The following is an 18,342-nucleotide window of genomic DNA, read 5'->3' on the forward strand; positions in this document are numbered from 1 at the left end:
TACTAGAAGATCTTTTCATGATGTTTATAGGCGTTAGGGAAGTAGCTGGGAAAGGGAGAGAGAGAAAATAAGTGAGAGTGGGAATGATATTGGTTGTGGAGTTCTCAAGTGATCCAACCATTCTGGAGAGCAATTTGGAATGATGCCCAATGAGCTAACAAAGTGTGCATATTCTTTGATCCAGCAGAGTCTCTACTGGATCTATATCCCAAAGAGAACATAAAAAAGGAAAATTACCCACATGGGCAAAAATGTTTATAGCAGTCTTTTTTTGTAATGGCAAGGAACCGGAAACTGAGTGGATGCCCATCAGTTGGGGAATGGGTGAATAAGTTATAGTATATGAGTGTTATGGAATGTTATTATTTTAGAAGAAAGATTAGCAGAATGATTGAAGAAAAGGCTGGAGGAACTTGCATAAATTGATGCTAAGTAAAGTGAGTAGAACTAGAAGGATATTGTACATAGCAACGAGATTAGGTGATGATCAATTGTGATGGACGTGACTCTTTTCTACAATGAGGTGATTCAACACAATTCCAATAGATTTGTGATGGAAAGAGTCATCCTTATCCAGAAAGAAGACTATAAAGACAGAACGTGGATCCCAGCATAGTATTTTTACCTTGCTTGTTGTCTGCTTATTTTTTCCTTTCTCATTTTTCTCCTTTTTCCACCTTGATTTTTCTCATGCAGCATAATAAATGTGGAAATATGTTTAGAAGAATTTTACACATTTTCCCTCTACTGGATTATTTGTGATCTAGGGTCAGGGGATGAGAGAAAGGAAAATTTGGAAAACAAGATTTTGCAAGGATGAATGCTGACAACTATATTTGCATGTATTTTGAAAATAAAAAGGTATTAATATTTATAAAGTTATGGATTGGGTATGACAAAATGGACAATTTGTGGATAAGTCATGGTGCAATGGAATTACTTGTCCATGTGAAATGGTTTGCCTTGTCAAGGGGTAGGACAACTTCACTATATGAGATAGAAATTAAGGAGGCATCTGTCAGATGAGGAAGAAGAAAGAAGAGAGAGATCTTGGGGAGTGTCCATTTTTAAAAATGAAACATGGGGCAAGGTTCTCAATTGAGAAGGTAGAAAAAGGAAGAACTAAGAGATCTGAGGAGATATTAAAAGGTTTGGAAAAGTTATAAGGTTAGTAGGACAGTGAATCAATCAATTAGGGAGGTTTTAAAAAAGGATTGTTTCACATTCATGAGACTCCAGTTCAGATTGTGTGATAAAATGTAATGGGTCTATTCACTATTGTTTTATGATTTAGTCTAGCTTTATTCAATAGTATATGAGTAGAAATGAAATCAGCAGATGATGGGTGTAGTTGAAGGATGAGGGTGAGTAAATGTCTATGTTGTTTCTTATTTAATTCTTTTTTCTTAAGATGGTCAAGGAAGAAGAAACATGAGCTAATGGATCTGGGGAATCAGACGAGGGTGAAGGAATTTGTTTTTATGAGGCTTACCGAGTCTCCAAAGTTAAGCATCATCTTATTTCTCTTATTACTCCTGGTGTATATAACAACTCTACTAGGAAATCTCCTTATCTTGCTCACTGTGACTTGTGAGTCTCGCCTCCACACACCTATGTACTTCCTGCTCCGAAATCTATCCATTGTGGATATCTGCTTCTCCTCCATCACTGCTCCAAGGGTTTTATTCGATCTTTTAGCTGAAAGAAACACCATCTCTTTCAATGGCTGCTTTACACAGATGTTTTTCTTCCACTTTCTTGGTGGGGTTGATGCTTTTTCTCTATCGGTAATGGCTTTTGATCGTTATTTGGCCATCTCAAAGCCCCTTCATTATGTGACCCTCATGAGTAAAGGAAAGTGTTTTCGGCTTATAACATCTGCCTGGGTGGGAGGCTTCATACACTCCAGTGTACAGATCTCTCTGTTGCTCCCACTCCCCTTCTCTGGGCCCAATATTATTGATAGTTTCTTTTGTGATATCTCCCAACTCCTCAAACTTTCCAACACTGATACCTTTACTCTGGAGATCCTAATTATCTGCAGCAATGGTCTCCTCACAGCTCTTTTGTTCTTTCTACTCCTTGTGTCCTACACAGTCATCATGGTGATGTTGAGGTCTCATACAGGAGAGGGCAAGAGGAAAGCCATCTCTACCTGCTCGTCCCACATCACTGTAATCACATTGCATTTTGTGCCCAGTATCTATGTATATGCTAGACCTTTTATTACCCTTCCCTCTGACTGGGCCATCACTGTCGCCTTCTCTGTCATCTCCCCTCTCTTGAATCCCCTGATTTACACACTGAGAAACCAAGAGATGAAATCAACCATGAGAAGATTACACAGAAGATTTATAACTTCTGCAAAGAAATTGCCTCTGGGTTAACAGGGAAATGGGAAAAACTGACTTGAAATTGATGCCCATTATTACCATGAGGCAGATATTCCAGGGGGTACATCTTTACAAATATCTGCATCCTATGTATAATGATGGGAGTTAACTTAAGTAATCAGTGAAGGCAAAAAGTTGGGATTATTCCATGAACAACAACAAAAAAAAAAAAACAAGGTACAGAACATGCACAGACACACCAGATGCATCTCAATTCAAAGAATATCTGTGTTAAAGATTCCACATTAAAAATAGAAAAGCCAATGGCCTGGGAACCAGGAGACCTGAACCTACTGCCAGCTCACTGAGTGACCTAAGGCAAATGATGTAACCTCTCTACATATAATGACTATAGGGATTGGAGGAAGTGTTCTAAGGTGCCTTCTAACTTTAACATTCTTTGGTCTCAAGTCCCTTCAGGCTCTAATATACTACATAAATAATAATTGATTTCATTTATGTATCAGGGACTTAAGCATAAGAGCCCCTGATTTATTTGAGAGGGCTGACAATCACTTTGAGGTCCGTCAATCAGAGAAAGGACCAATCAGAGAAATTCCTTGTGTCTCCCCAGGGAAAAAAGTTAGAAAGAATTGTCTACTTTCCCAGAAAGTGTCTTCTTCAACCAAAGAATATAATCTTATTCTATAATCTTACTATAGATGCAATAAATCATTCAACCTCCATTGGCTTCAATTACTCATTTTAAAGCAAAGGGATTAGACAAGATACTCTTCAAGGTCTCATCATTCCACATTAAGATGTCTATGATCCTATGTGCTGCATTCAAAGGTTCGTTCCAGCTGTTACATTCAATAGGTCTTTTGGTTTTTGACTTGAACATTCTATGTTCTAGAATTCGGCAGTCCATGTCCTCTTCCAATTCCAGTGTTCCACATTTCAAGATTTGAACTGCATTCACCCAGAGCCATAGAATCACAGATTAGATGATGGAAGGGAACCTTAGAAGTTATCAAATCACTTCTGAAATGAGGAGCCTGAAGACCAGAAGGTTAAAGTTCACTTGCTCAAATCAGGATGTGAACCCAGCGTTTCGGTCTGATTCCAACTTTAAACTTCTAGATTCATGAGCACTAGTTTAAGAGTCCTTCTAGACTAATAATCTACATCCAAAGATTCCCTTTTAAACTCTTGTGTTCTCCATTCTATTTCTTAGGTTCTCTTTCATCTCAAATATTCTATGGTTCCACTATTTTTATCCTATGTAGTATTTGCTCCTTGACTGGATATAATTCTTTACGTGGTTACATAAGAAAAATCTCTCTCAACTTATATAATAATGGAGACCCAGCCCACTCTAAGAGAGACAGACAGACAGAGATTTCAAAAGAAAAGGGAATGTCAAATAATGCAGAATTCAAGAATAATGACCAAGGGAAGAACTACTGGACGGGGGAGGGATGTGTAAAAAAAAATTTTAATAGATAAGATGGCCCAGATTGCAAGGAGTAAGTCATATGTTGTGGTACACTAATTGATGTGCTTTAAGAGGCCACTGCAAAATCCCCTCCACTCCATAAATATTTCTCTTCATACTTTCTATTTTCATATTATTATTAATTGCACTTATTAATAATTAATAAACTGTGAGGGTTGAAGAGGATTTTATATGGCATTTAGTCCAGTGCCCTTGATTTTACACATATAGGTATTAAGGCCTACAAAGATTGAGTCCATTGTCAAGTGTCACCCAGTTTGTAAGGAGGAGAACTGGATTGAACTCCCTGTGTTCCAATTATAAGTCCAGAGCTTCTACCATAGTATTTTGATAGCTAACCTAGCTTATTCTGGAAGAATTTATGCTTTCTCTTCCCCTTCTCTTCCCATTTGCCCTTTTATTTTCTCCCCCAACTATGAGTCAGGTCTTCATGTTTCATCCATAGTTGCCTCTTGTCCCCACAGAGAACGTTAGAATAAGAAAATGAACCATGGGCTAGAATTTCTGTAAGATTTCTGAGCCCATGGTTTCCTAGAAGAACCTTTCTGGAAAAGACAGTGCTCTAGACCATGTCATGAGCATTCTTCAGTTCTTTAGCAAAGTCAAGTTCCTCAAATGAACAGTAAAAACACTAGTCACAAGCATTTCCCCAACACCAGAGAACACTCTTCCACAAACACACCCAGCACCCAGGAAAGGAAAAGATTGGTCACTAAAACAACAACCATGATTGGACAAATAATTCAGAGTCTTCTCTGGGCCCTCACCAACTTGCCTGATATGAACTGCCTCCAATATTAGACTTTTTAAAGTCTTTCAGCTCCAGATAATCTCAGACTTTTTTTGTTCTCACTGTAATACAACCTCCCATTTAGAATAATTCCAGAAATATATAGGGTGGAAGGGAGGCCCTGTTTCTCAGATCTAGCTTTGATAATTGCAGCTCTAGATCCATAAAAAAAAGTCAGTAATATTTCACCAATATACTCCAGAGTTGTCAAAACACTAGAAGGAGGATTAGAGTGCAAGTGTTACTTCATATATTACTATTTTAGGAGACTGTTACAATTTCCCTATCTTCTTTTGACCTCAATGAAAATGAGAATGATGATCTTTGCACAATCTACTTCATAGAAGGAGAGTTTTGTAAATCTCAAAATGCTAAAGAAAGATACATTGTTAATTAAGTTCCAATATAGCCCTATGCTCCTGGACTTGTAGAGAGGAGAAGTGTAATATCCAGACTAGCTCTCTAGAGGATCTGGGTACCAGACTAAGTCTTTGAGTGAAGGATAGGAGTGAAGAGGTGGGATCCATGTGGACAGTCAAACATGAAGTACATTTATTCCAAATTCTCTCAGCCTTATATATCCTAATACCCTTATATAACCATGGCACACTGCACATATGGGACCACAAAAACAACTTGCTATTGTGCACAGGTGTCTCCTTGCCACTTTGCTATAACTCTGCTTTAATTACAGCACAGGTAATTACAGTCACTGCCCCCTGACTTCTCAGGAAGGCCAAGAGCCCTCAAGGGGAATGGGGAGCTGAATCAGACACTGTCAATAGGATTCCTTTTATTGGACTAAAGGGTCTTATACCTCACCCAGGGTTCCCCACTATCTGGGGCTCTCTACACAGAAGTATGCCATTTCTGCTAAGAATGGAGTCGTTTCTGGGTCTGATGGTTCCTGAATAAATGGGGGCTTAGAAGGTTCTTTGATCAGGCTGATCCCCAGATTAATAGTCTACAAAGAGGGGCTTCTTACACTGGTTTGTGCCCTCTGCTAACTGTTTAGACTCACTGCTTCCAGGAAACTAAAGTCATTGTGAAGGTAAGAGAAGAGGAAAGACTGAAGCTCTCACATTGAGAGCACCTGGCAGTATCTCTTGATAATGTCTTGCTGAAGTCTCACTGTTGATAGCATCATTGGTTAATAGTGGCAATAATCAGTAATAGGGGCCCATCTGATGGCTGGTAGCAGAAGCTGTATAACATTCTAAACTTTACAAAAGTACTCTCCCTCCCCTGCAAGAGCACTTCTACAGGGATATTACCTGGATCACTAGATCCATTAGATTAATGTGCCATAGTAAGCCAAGTGCACCAGGCCCAGAACTGTTCTCTGTCCATAGTAGGTCGTTAGAAAATACTTATTGATAAAAAGATGGAAGGAGAATAAACAAGTGTTTTATGTAATTCAAGAGTCAGTTGTATAATCATAGAGTTGGAATTGTGAGCAAGGAAGGAGATTTAGCTAGATAAAGAATTCATATGAAAAGGGCTTTGTTTGGTAGCATGGAACTTTCAAGGAGGCAATGAGGTTAAAAAGGCAGAGGAAAATTTCTTCTTGGGCTGTCTTACAAGTAAAGGCTTTCAAATGCAAATGATGATATTCACACTATTTTCTATGCACCACACTCATATCCCATCTGAAACATGTTGTCTTGGGCTGGTGGGAAATTTTAATGTGGACATAAATCTATACTAGGTCAAGAAGGGACAGTAGGATTTTTGAAGATCCTGGAATCCATGCCACAAAAAAGAGTGGGAGAAAAATGAAGATGGAGGAAAGTTAAGAACATACTAGTTGTATTGTAGTATTTTGAGGATTGTTATGTGAGAAACCGATTAGATTTATTCTCCATGACACTGGATAACTAAATTACAAAAAGAAAAATAGAAGTTGAAGAATATACAGATTTGGATTCAAGATTAGGGGGGAAATTCCTAATGCTTAGAGATAATTAAAAAAAAAAACTTTCAGGAGAAGAATGGTCTACTTCAATAGGTAGTGAGTTATCCATGACCAATTTTTTTATTTGAAACTAGATGGAAATTTGAGGGAAAGTTGGAGAAATTTTTCCTATTTGGGTTTCTGTTTGTGCTAAAGTCTCTTCTAGCACTTGAGAACTTACAGTATAAGGACCACTCTTATTTCAAAATGTCAATAGTTGAATATTGGACCAAATGTGTCAAATCAAGTAAAGTCAACAAGTATTATATTAAGCACCTACTCTGTGCCAGACACTATGCTAAGTTCTGGAGATACAAATAAAGGCAAAAAACAGTCCTCTTTTCTTTCTCATTTAATTTTCCTAATTTGTTTTATTTAAAGAAACAAAATAAGTAAAAAGAAAAACAGAAAAGCAATACAAAACAAAATGAAACAAAAGAGAACATTATCCTGTGTCCAGCAGAACATAACAGAGGATTCAAAACATGTAACAACAAACACCAATTTAAGGGGGGGGGGAAATATATATATATATATATATATATATATATATATATATATATATGTTATGAGAAATTCTTTTCATGAGTATTCATCTTTTCTTTACTTCCTTTTAAATTATTCTTTTGTTCTCTACTGCACACCTTATTTATTTTATTATTTTTCCCCTTTTCATCCCCCCTACAACTCCCAAACAGGCTATAGTTAAAAAAGGATATATATATATATATATATATATATATATATATAATATATACAAATTCATACACATACATAAACACAGATATTTCCCTTTTATCCCCCCACCACCTCCAAGAAAAGGTATATTTATATATACAGATGTAGATATATACATACATACACATATTTTCACACACACACACACACCCCTTATATACAAATATCTTTTCTATTCCTGCTGAGTCATTCGTTAAATTTTGCTTCATAACTTGGCTTACCATTACTTGACCTCCCCTCCCTCACCTAGAGATCCTTCCCTTGTCTTCTTCCCTCATCCTTTGCTTCCCCATCCATCTATCCCTCCCCCATTATTTTTTAATAAATTATAGAAGGTGCTATGCCTTTCATGGTATATATGTAGTATTGCCTATTGAACCCATTCCCAATGGAAATAAGTTTTCAGAACTGCAAGCCCTTCTCCCCTCTCTAATGCCTCTATGTCTATTCTTCCTCTGAACTTCATTTATATAACATGATTACTATTTTTACCTTTATTGTGCCAATCTCTTTCTTGATCTTACCCTATTGTTGATGTAAATCTTAAACATAACATATACATTTCCCATGTAACAGAAAAACAATTTATCCATGTTTAAAGTTTGTTCATATTTAGTTCCTTTAAATTGTTCTTTCATATTGGCTCTTATATGTTAAATTTTCTGTTAAATTCAGGTTTGGTTGATAGAAAGTCCTGAAAATCTGCAAGTTTAATGAATGTCTTTTTCTCATTGAAAAAGATAGATAATTTTACTGGATATGCTATTTTTGACCACAGGCCTAGTTCTTTTGCTTGTCTGTAGATATGATTCCATGACCTGTTGTCTTTTATAGTAGTTGCTGATAAGTCTTGTACAATTCTAAATGCAGCTCCACTGTATTTGAATGTTTTTTTCCTTGTTTCTTGCAAAATTTTCTCTTTAATCTGGAGGTTTTGAAATTTGGCAATAATATTCCTATGTGTTTTCCACAAAGAATCTCTTTGAGGTGGTGAGAGGTGGATTCTTTTTATTTCTACTTTCCCCTCATGTTCTATCACTCCAGGACAATTTTCTAGGATTATTTCCTGCATTACTGTTTGAAAATTCTCTTTTTGGTCACAATTTTCTGGCAGTCCAATTATTCTTCTGTTTTCTCCTCTTGATCTCTTCTCCAGATCTGTTGTTTTTTTGGTGAAATGTTTCACATTCTGTTCTATTTTCTCATTCTTTATAATCTGTTTTGTTATTTCTTGGTCTCTCATGGCTTCACTGGCTTCTCCTTCCCCAATTCTAATTTTCAAAGAGTTATTTTCATCTTTTAGACTCTGTACCTCAATTTGTAATTGTTTAAATTTCTTTATAATCTTCTTGTTTTTCTGCCATGGTTTAATTTTTTTTCTTTAGTTTTTCCTCAGTGTCTCTCATTCAATTTTGGGTTTTTTTTTGAATTCTATAGATTCTCTCTGGTCAGGGAGCCATTTCACATTACTCTTTGAGGCAGAAGCATTTTTTTAACACTAACGTGTCTTCCTGGTCTACCCTGTACCCACAATATGTTTCAATGATGGGGTTCCTTCTTTTTTGCTGATTCATTTTTTAAAATAAGAGGTATAAGTGTAAGCACCTCAAATTGTGGAATGGAGGGATGGTGCCTCAAACTTCCCTTCAGCTTTCCACTCTGACCAGGAATCCCAAACCAAGAGCTCTCCCTTCCTGAAAGTGCCCACAGCTTGCAGTGTCCCTATTCCCTGCTTCTGCACTCACTGGGTACTGGTTCCCTCTCCCCCAGACGCTGCCTCAGCAGCACAGCTGGGTTGAGCATTCCCAATCAGCTTTGAGGTTCACTCTGTCATCCTAGACTCAAACTACCACTTAACAAACTGTCCAGGAGGTAAAAATCTCTGTGGTTCCTACTGAGGCTCCAATCCCAACCAAATAACCCAAGGGATCTATACTTGATGTTTCTGAGGAGCCAGCCTGGAGCTATTCGCACTTCAGACAAGTTAATTCTCTACAGGGATCTTTCTTTTGATCTTCTCAGGTTGTACTGGGAGGAGTCCTGTTTTATCCTTAGTTTTGTTAGTTTTTCACCAGTCTATGTTTGCTCTGAGAATCAAATTTGTTCTATTTCTGGGGGAAATCAGGAGAGCTTGAAATTCACCAACTTACTCCACCATCTTCTCAGAATTCTCTCTTCAATCCTTGTTTTCAAGAAAGCCACAGTCTAAAATGGAGACTAAACATAAAGAACTATTTGCAAACAAGATATAGACAGGATGAATTGAGGATGATTTCAGAGGGAAGGCAAAAAAAATGAATCTTTACCATTGTATAAGCTATTTTGCCTCTCATAAATAAATCGCATAGTGAGTTATTGAGCAAAATTTCTTGGCACCTTTATTTCTAAAAAACTCATTAAGAAGGTGTCCCTTGTTAGGGACACTGTATGTAAAATTTAAACACAGACTTGTCTAATAAACCTCTAATCCCAACTGTGCCAACAATAACATTAGCTATGTTACCAAAATATTATAATTACTTGGCCACTTCATACCACAAGGCAGTGCTCGTGCTCTGTCTCGGCTCAGAAAATTACAATGAAACAGGAAGAGAAGATTCTTACCATTCTAAGAAAACTGTCAAAATGCCAGCCAACTGCAACTTCCATTAGAATGACAATTGGGACCACTGGATGTTGTTATTTGGCTGGATTACTAAAATTTATCTGTGTTTGTTGTACTTTGAAGTTCATTCATATATACACACATCATCCACATACACTCACAAACAAAATTAATACTTCAAGGATCTGTTAACCCATCAGTGTGGGTACTCCTTCCTTTAATCAAAGTGACAATCCTTCTATGACTTAACTAAGAACCTCTAAGAGTTATGGCCATAAGATGCATTAACTGTGATCAGCCAGGAAATGAGTCTCTAAAAACTTAACTCATCTGATCCTAGAAGAAGCAGGACATAAGGGATCCACCCATGTGTACCAGGATAACCAGAAATTGTATATACTCTATGAGATTAATAGAAAACATCAAGACCAAAATCACTTCATGACAGAAAAATCAAAGTAAATAATTAAATCTCTATTTCACTAGAAAATATCACTTTAGATACAGATGTATGCAATACAATCATAGATACGGCTATGGCTAGGTAACTATAAGTGTATGAATAGGTATAGTCAAAGGCATGAATGCAGGTACAAATATAGAGGTAGAGGTAATAATATATAGTTATAGTAATAAGTATGTTCTATGAATAGAATAATTTTGGGAAAGAATAGAGTTGGAGGATAAAGATATACAAATGTAGACATATCTATAGATGATAAATACATAGCTCATGAGAGAATCTTGTAATGATTTTTAATGAAGATGCATACATTTTGATCAAAGGAAATTCTGTTTTCCATGATGTATAAATTTCACAGGATAATAGACTTGGAACAGGAAGAGACCTTAGCAATCAGAGGCGGCAAAATAGTTTTGTTTGTTTTTCTCTCGTAATAAATATGTAGAGTCAAGCAAATCAAATTCACATACAGACCAAAAAAAATCTATATCCCCATCTTTACTTTGAGTCCATCAATTCCCTGATGGTAGGAAGGTATATAGCATAAGTTATCTGAAAACATGACAAAAATTCTTAGGTTTTTCAAAATAGACTGTTCTAATTTGGAGCTGCACCAATGTGTCCATCTTTAGCAGAAAAAGGAAAAGCAGAGCAAAAACAAGGGTTAAAGGGAAAAGAGAGTAGGTAAACAAAATCAGATTACAAATTAAACTAAATTTAAAGAATTCATAAATAGGCAGATTGAGGAGAAGGATTTTATATCAACAAGAAATCAGGGACAAGAGCGTCTTTCTCTGGCTTCTTTTCTAAAGAATGTATAAGGATTTAAGCATACTTTCACATCTCCAAACAGGTTTTAGTCAAGAAGGGTTAATATTAAAATGGACTCTCAGTTATCTGAAATTTGCAGGAGAAATGGGCCCAAATCACAAGTAATAAAAGGAAATAAAAAATCCTGGCAATATCACTGATCAATTAACGAGATCTAGAAGTAGAATGCAAAGATTAGACTGAATATTGTTGGTCCCAGGAATGCTAGAAGACTTCCATTTTTCATTACCCAAACAATCCATCATTCGTTAAGTGTTTTCCTAAACATTAGGTTAAATTCTAAAATCACAATTAAAATTGCAAGACAGTCTTGGTCCCCAGAGAACTTGCATAAATACTTGACCACTGTATTAATCTTTCTGTTTTTCTTGATCCCAAAGCCAACTATCAGCCCTTACTTCTAACATAAGTACAAATAGCTCTCTTTGGAATAGAAATCCCTTTTCTCAAGATGCTCTGCATGCCTAAAATGAGCAACTTCTGCCTCTTTCTTTGAATTTAAAACCTAACACAAAGGCCTCCTCTGCAAAATACTTTTTCCAGATTCCTCCTGGACAACAATAGCCTGTCACTTAGAAAGCAAAATGATGATTAAAGACCTATTTCTTCCATAAAATTATATTATATCAGTCTGTCTTATCTTTTCTATTATTTTTGTAGATATCTCCTCCTCCAGAGTTGGAAGCACAAGATAAGGGCTGTGTCTTCTAGCTATTTTGTACATTCAACAAATCTTTGCAGGATGTTGAATGAATGGGCAAACGAAGGAATGAACAAATGGATAATTATTTCCATTTAAATTAGGCAATGTTTGACCACTGTTAATAGGAAATGATGCAGTAAACAAAATGGAGTTTCTTGGATCATTTATAATCTGACAATATATGTATATTCCTTATTATTTAATTCATTCTCTTCAGCTATGACATTATGTCTTTCTTCACATGGTGGTCAAGGCAAAAAATATATATATATGAACTTATGGATCTGGGAAACCATGCCATGATAAGAGAATTTATTTTTCTGAGGCTTATTTTTCAGGGCAGATCATCTTCTTTCTTTTATTATTCCTGATATGTATAGCAACTGTGCTGGGAAATCTTCTCATCATGGTACTTTGACAGGTGACTCTAATCTTCACATGCTTGTGTACATCCTACTTTGAAATCTCTCCATTTTTTGGATAGTTGTCTCTCTTCTGTCACAGTTCCAAAAGTTTGCTGGGCCATCTCATTTGAAAAAAAGATCATCTCTTTCCATGGCTACATCACACAGATGTTTTTCTTCCATTTCCTTGGTGGAGGGGAGTCTTGTTCTCTCCATGATGGCTTTTGATCACTATCTGGAAGCCTCAAAATCTTTCACTAAGCAATCCTCATGAGTAAGGGAAAGGGTCTGGGTTCCCTAATGATAGACTTAAGGTAGAAAAGGAAAAATTGGGGGCTCATACAAGAAAAACTATCCTTAGGTCTTTAATGCAGAAGTGTAATAGTCTGCCTCAAAAGGAAGTGAGTTCAGTTAAGCTGAAACTAGATGAGGATTTAGAACCAAATTCCAAAGTAGACCCAGATGTGGCTTGGATTAAATGATGTCAGATGTCCTTCCAACCTAAATTTTAACAAATAACCTTGTTTAAACAGAACAATTCAATATTGTACTCTTGTGTGGTCCTAAAAAAATCAGGAAAAACCAAGTCTTCATTGACACCCAAGCAATTTGACTAATCACAAAATAATTCCCACCATAGACATAGCAGAATTTCTTGGCACTAATTTACCTATTTTTCTAAAAAGTCATTAAAAAGTGTTCCTTGTCGAGTCTCCTGTGTCTTTATTTCTAAGAGTGTGCCTACCAGGGCTATGCCCAGTCCCAAGTCTGCCCATTAGCCCCCTGGGAATGGTATCTACATCCTCTAATTGCTTAGTGCTCATGCTCACATCATGGGACCAAGGTCTGTGGAGTCCTCCTGTGCTGGCTCAGAAGGACTGAACAGCAGAAGGGTAAGCAGCTTCCTACCAGTCTGGGAACACTATCAGTGTGCCAGCGGACCGTGAATAGTTTCCTTGGCTGGGAACCCTGGAAATTATTATCTGAATGACTGAAAGGTTTGTTGAAAAATTCTGAAATATAGCTATAGTGTTAAGTGCATATGTCTACACATATATAATTTCCACATACACATTATTTTTGTTATTCAATCACCCTCAACCTTCATTATTCTACATAGTGGTTTCTTGGCAAAGATACTGGAGTGATTTGCCATTTTCTTCTCCAGATCATTTTAAAGATGAGGAAACTAAGGAAAAGAGGGTGAAGCTACTTGTCCAGAGTCATGTAGGCAAATGTATAGGGTAACATTAGAGTTTACGTCTCCTTGACTCCTAAGGAGTACAATAAGTAGAGTGCCAGACCTGGCATCAAGAAGACTCTTTGTCATCAGTTAACACCATTTGCCTCAGTTTATTCATCTGTAAAATGAGCTAAAGAAGAAAATGGAAAACTATTCCAGGATCTTGGCCAAGAAAAATCCAAATGGGGTCTTGAAGTGTTAACTATAATTGGAAGCAATTGAAGTAGGACTTCCCAACTCCAGGCTCAGAGCTCTAACCCCTCAACCATCTAGCTAGTGTACACATAGATACATAAAAGCACTCGCACATACACACACACACACACACACACACACACACACACACACACTTCAATATTTTCAATATCCCTAATTTTGGTGGGTAATCCCTCCATGGAAATGATATTTTGAATTAAAGGATTTCTGAATGTTGTTAAGGACATGAAATGAATTACTAAAAGCCAGGAAGGAGAGAAGGGGGGCAGGTAAGTAGGGGGATCATAGACACAGTCTATCAACAAGGCCTTACTAGAATGCATTCTACCTGGAAGGATGGACTAGGGCTTATATTTGGGGAACATAATATGAATGAATCCAGGAACCAAGTTAGAGAATGTTCAACCCATGTGGAGAAGAGCCATAATCCAGCCAGCTAAAAGCTTGGGTATGTACTAATGTTTCTTATGGCATGAAACAAAGTTGTGCAACTGGTCAAAAAAGAATATAGCTGCCTCCACATTCTTCCAGAGAAGGCTTCATTACTCATGTTTATATGAATCTGATCAACATATAGTCTGGAAATGAGGCTCAAGGAAAGGAATAGCAGATCAAGACACCAAAGTTTCTGCCTACTCTTGGTTTAATCAGTAAGAAACTATTTAAACTTTTAGAAAATGTTTCTCTTTTCTTGATTATGGCTGAGAAAAAAATTCTAATATCTCTCATCTTAGTTTCCTCATTTGTGAAAACAAATAAGCATATCAACATTTATTCTAATCTCCTTTATGGAATGGCTATAAAGATGGAATAAAATTGTAAGTGGGAAATGAATATGGAAACTTGTAAATGTCAGGTAAGTGTGAAAAGTAGAAGAGAAGGAAGGGGAAAGAAGAGAAAGGAAAAGATAATAGAAAAAAAGGTGATGACAAGAATACCATTTATTATGACAGAGATGAAGAGCCAAAAGAAAGGAAATTGGAAGGAGATAAAAGAAAGAGCAAAAGGGAGTGAGAAAATAAGAAGAAGAGGAAAATAAGGAAGAGGAAGGAGAAAAAGAGAAAGGAAAAAATAATGGGAAGAAGACAGAGAAATGAGAACAAGAATAACCAACTAGAACAGAAGATTAGAGTATCCTGGGAATAAGAATGCCTAGTGATTTATTCAACATCAAACAAATCCATAAATGGAAATGTATCCACCCCCTAGCCTGGATATAAGGTACTATTTTTGGGGCGCCAAGAGCACACTAGACATCGTACAAAGATACTGTCAGGCACGATACAGGTTTGATACAGAGGAAAGGTCATATAAAGTAAAGGAATAATTGCCTAAATGCCTGTGCAGGCAAAGGGGGCTAATAAAATTCTACATACAAAGGACATGGGGTCCTTAGCATTCTGGGGGCCTCTGGTCCTCTGCAAAGCATCTAGCTGCTGTAATAGAGATGAAAAGAAAACAGGAGGGATACTTTGTTCTTGCTGCCTATACAGCTGCAGCTATAAAACTTCCAGTAGAATTAATATAATTCTACTAGTAAGAGCTTGAGGAAAAAGCCTTCAGATCTCCCTCGGTGTTAGACATAACTAATAAAGTTATTGCATATTGGATTCTAGGCAGTTAGTAAATACCTATTAACTTCATGGTCCAATTAAAGTATTTTCTGCTTTGCTCATGTGAAATACACTCTGCATCCTTTGTCTTATCCCAAATTGCTCCATATGCTTAGAATAAACCATTTCTATCTCTTCAATTTTCCTCCTTTAAAGTCACTTTGACAGTTAAAGGAAGAATGAATTGGAGTATGGAGAGACAAAGTCAGTAGACCCTCTAGAAAGCTATTTCAGTAGTTTGTAATTGAGATTTATTTGATGACATTGATAAGAGCCTATACAAGGTGGTAGCAGTGGCAGAGGAAGAAAGGAATAAGAAATGTTCCAAAAGTAAGTTGACAGGATTTAGCAAAAGAATTATTTCTAGGAGTGAGAAAATGAGGTACTAAGGATGACCTCCACCTTGAAAGTTTCAGTGACTGGGACAATAGTAGCACCCTCGGTGTAATAAGGAAGTTAAGAAGAGAGGAAGGTTGGGGGAAAATAATGAGTTCTGTTTTAGACATTTTGAATTTAATACCTATAGGTCAGCCACTTGAAGTTATCCAGTAAGTACTTGGAGATGTGAGATAAAGGATGGGGAGATGTTAAGGTTGGATAAATAAATCTGATTAATAAATCTTTAAAAACATAATTGAATCCATGGGAGCTGATGAAATTCCCAAGAGATACAATCTAGAGCAGGGATTTTCCAGTTTTTTTCCACTCATAACCCCTTTTCAACTGAGAAATTTTTATGTAACCCAGGGTATATAGCTTTAGAAAATAGGTACACAATCAATATTTACAGTTGATAAATCATAAATTTGTAATCACCACATTCATTTATGTGACTATATGTAGGGTTATGAATCAGTTTAAGAAGTCTTGGTCCAAAGAAAGAAAAAATAGGGTCTGATTCAGAAACTCAAGGACTCCCAAGATCGGTGACCTATAATACCCAGATATATATTCAGCAAAGGAGAATGAGAAGTATCAATCAGGTAAGAGGAGAATTAGGACAGGGAAGCATCACAAAAGCCACTAACAAGATAAGTGATTGACAGTACCCAAAGGATGCAGAGAAGTTAAGAAGAATAAAGAATATAAAAGTCATTAGATTTTTTTCTAGGCCTATTTATTTCTAGGAGTGAGAAAATGAGGTATTAAGGATGACCTCCACCTTGAAAGTTTCAGTGACTGGGACAATAGTAGCACCTTCGGTGTAATAAGGAAGTTAAGAAGAGAGGAAGGTTGGGGGAAAATAATAAGTTCATAAATAAATAAAGAGATAATTGGTAACTTTGAAAAGAGTTGAGGGATGAAGTTGGAAGCCAGATTGTAAAGAAGCCAACATGAGGAAAACAAGTAACGAATCTTCTTGAATATTATCTTCTCAGCAAGTTTTGCCAAAAAAGGCAGAAAGATATAGCATAATATAGAGCAAAAGTGATTGAAGCAAGTGAAGATTTTATGAAATGAAATTTTTCCAAGACATGTGACAAATATACTAGAAGATCTTTTCATGATGTTTATAGGCGTTAGGGAAGTAGCTGGGAAAGGGAGAGAGAGAAAATAAGTGAGAGTGGGAATGATATTGGTTGTGGAGTTCTCAAGTGATCCAACCATTCTGGAGAGCAATTTGGAATGATGCCCAATGAGCTAACAAAGTGTGCATATTCTTTGATCCAGCAGAGTCTCTACTGGATCTATATCCCAAAGAGAACATAAAAAAGGAAAATTACCCACATGGGCAAAAATGTTTATAGCAGTCTTTTTTTGTAATGGCAAGGAACCGGAAACTGAGTGGATGCCCATCAGTTGGGGAATGGGTGAATAAGTTATAGTATATGAGTGTTATGGAATGTTATTATTTTAGAAGAAAGATTAGCAGAATGATTGAAGAAAAGGCTGGAGGAACTTGCATAAATTGATGCTAAGTAAAGTGAGTAGAACTAGAAGGATATTGTACATAGCAACGAGATTAGGTGATGATCAATTGTGATGGACGTGACTCTTTTCTACAATGAGGTGATTCAACACAATTCCAATAGATTTGTGATGGAAAGAGTCATCCTTATCCAGAAAGAAGACTATAAAGACAGAACGTGGATCCCAGCATAGTATTTTTACCTTGCTTGTTGTCTGCTTATTTTTTCCTTTCTCATTTTTCTCCTTTTTCCACCTTGATTTTTCTCATGCAGCATAATAAATGTGGAAATATGTTTAGAAGAATTTTACACATTTTCCCTCTACTGGATTATTTGTGATCTAGGGTCAGGGGATGAGAGAAAGGAAAATTTGGAAAACAAGATTTTGCAAGGATGAATGCTGACAACTATATTTGCATGTATTTTGAAAATAAAAAGGTATTAATATTTATAAAGTTATGGATTGGGTATGACAAAATGGACAATTTGTGGATAAGTCATGGTGCAATGGAATTACTTGTGCATGTGAAATGGTTTGCCTTGTCAAGGGGTAGGACAACTTCACTATATGAGATAGAAATTAAGGAGGCATCTGAGGGTGTCAGATGAGGAAGAAGAAAGAAGAGAGAGATCTTGGGGAGTGTCAATTTTTAAAAATGAAACATGGGGCAAGGTTCTCAATTGAGAAGGTAGAAAAAGGAAGAACTAAGAGATCTGAGGAGACATTAAAAAGTTTGGAAAAGTGATAAGGTTAGTAGGACAGTGAATCAATCAATTAGGGAGGTTTTAAAAAAGGATTATTTCGCATTCATGAGACTCCAGTTCAGATTGTGTGCTAAAATGTAATGGGTCTATTCACTATTGTTTTATGATTTAGTCTAGCTTTATTCAATAGTATATGAGTAGAAATGAAATCAGCAGATGATGAGTAGTTGAAGGATGAGGGTGAGTAAATGTCTATGTTGTTTCTTATTTAATTCTTTTTTCTTAAGATGGTCAAGGAAGAAGAAACATGAGCTA

The 18,342-nt window shown here is 36.5% G+C and overlaps 1 protein-coding gene across 1 annotated transcript; it reads left to right on the forward strand.

The window, feature by feature from the left end:
- Nucleotides 1-1,439: 1,439 nt before the first annotated feature.
- On the forward strand, nucleotides 1,440-2,387 carry LOC141547009 (olfactory receptor 4D9-like). Its single transcript, XM_074275280.1, has one exon. The coding sequence runs from the start codon at nucleotides 1,440-1,442 to the stop codon at nucleotides 2,385-2,387; it is 948 nt and encodes a 315-aa protein (XP_074131381.1).
- The last annotated feature ends 15,955 nt before the right edge of the window (nucleotides 2,388-18,342 follow it).

This window comes from Sminthopsis crassicaudata, chromosome 6 (genome assembly GCF_048593235.1).
Source record: "Sminthopsis crassicaudata isolate SCR6 chromosome 6, ASM4859323v1, whole genome shotgun sequence".
Classification (NCBI taxonomy): domain Eukaryota; kingdom Metazoa; phylum Chordata; class Mammalia; order Dasyuromorphia; family Dasyuridae; genus Sminthopsis; species Sminthopsis crassicaudata.

Excerpts from the sequence above, each read along its gene's own strand:
- LOC141547009 (XM_074275280.1), top strand. The coding sequence starts at position 1,440 with ATGGATCTGGGGAATCAGACGAGGGTGAAGGAATTTGTTTTTATGAGG.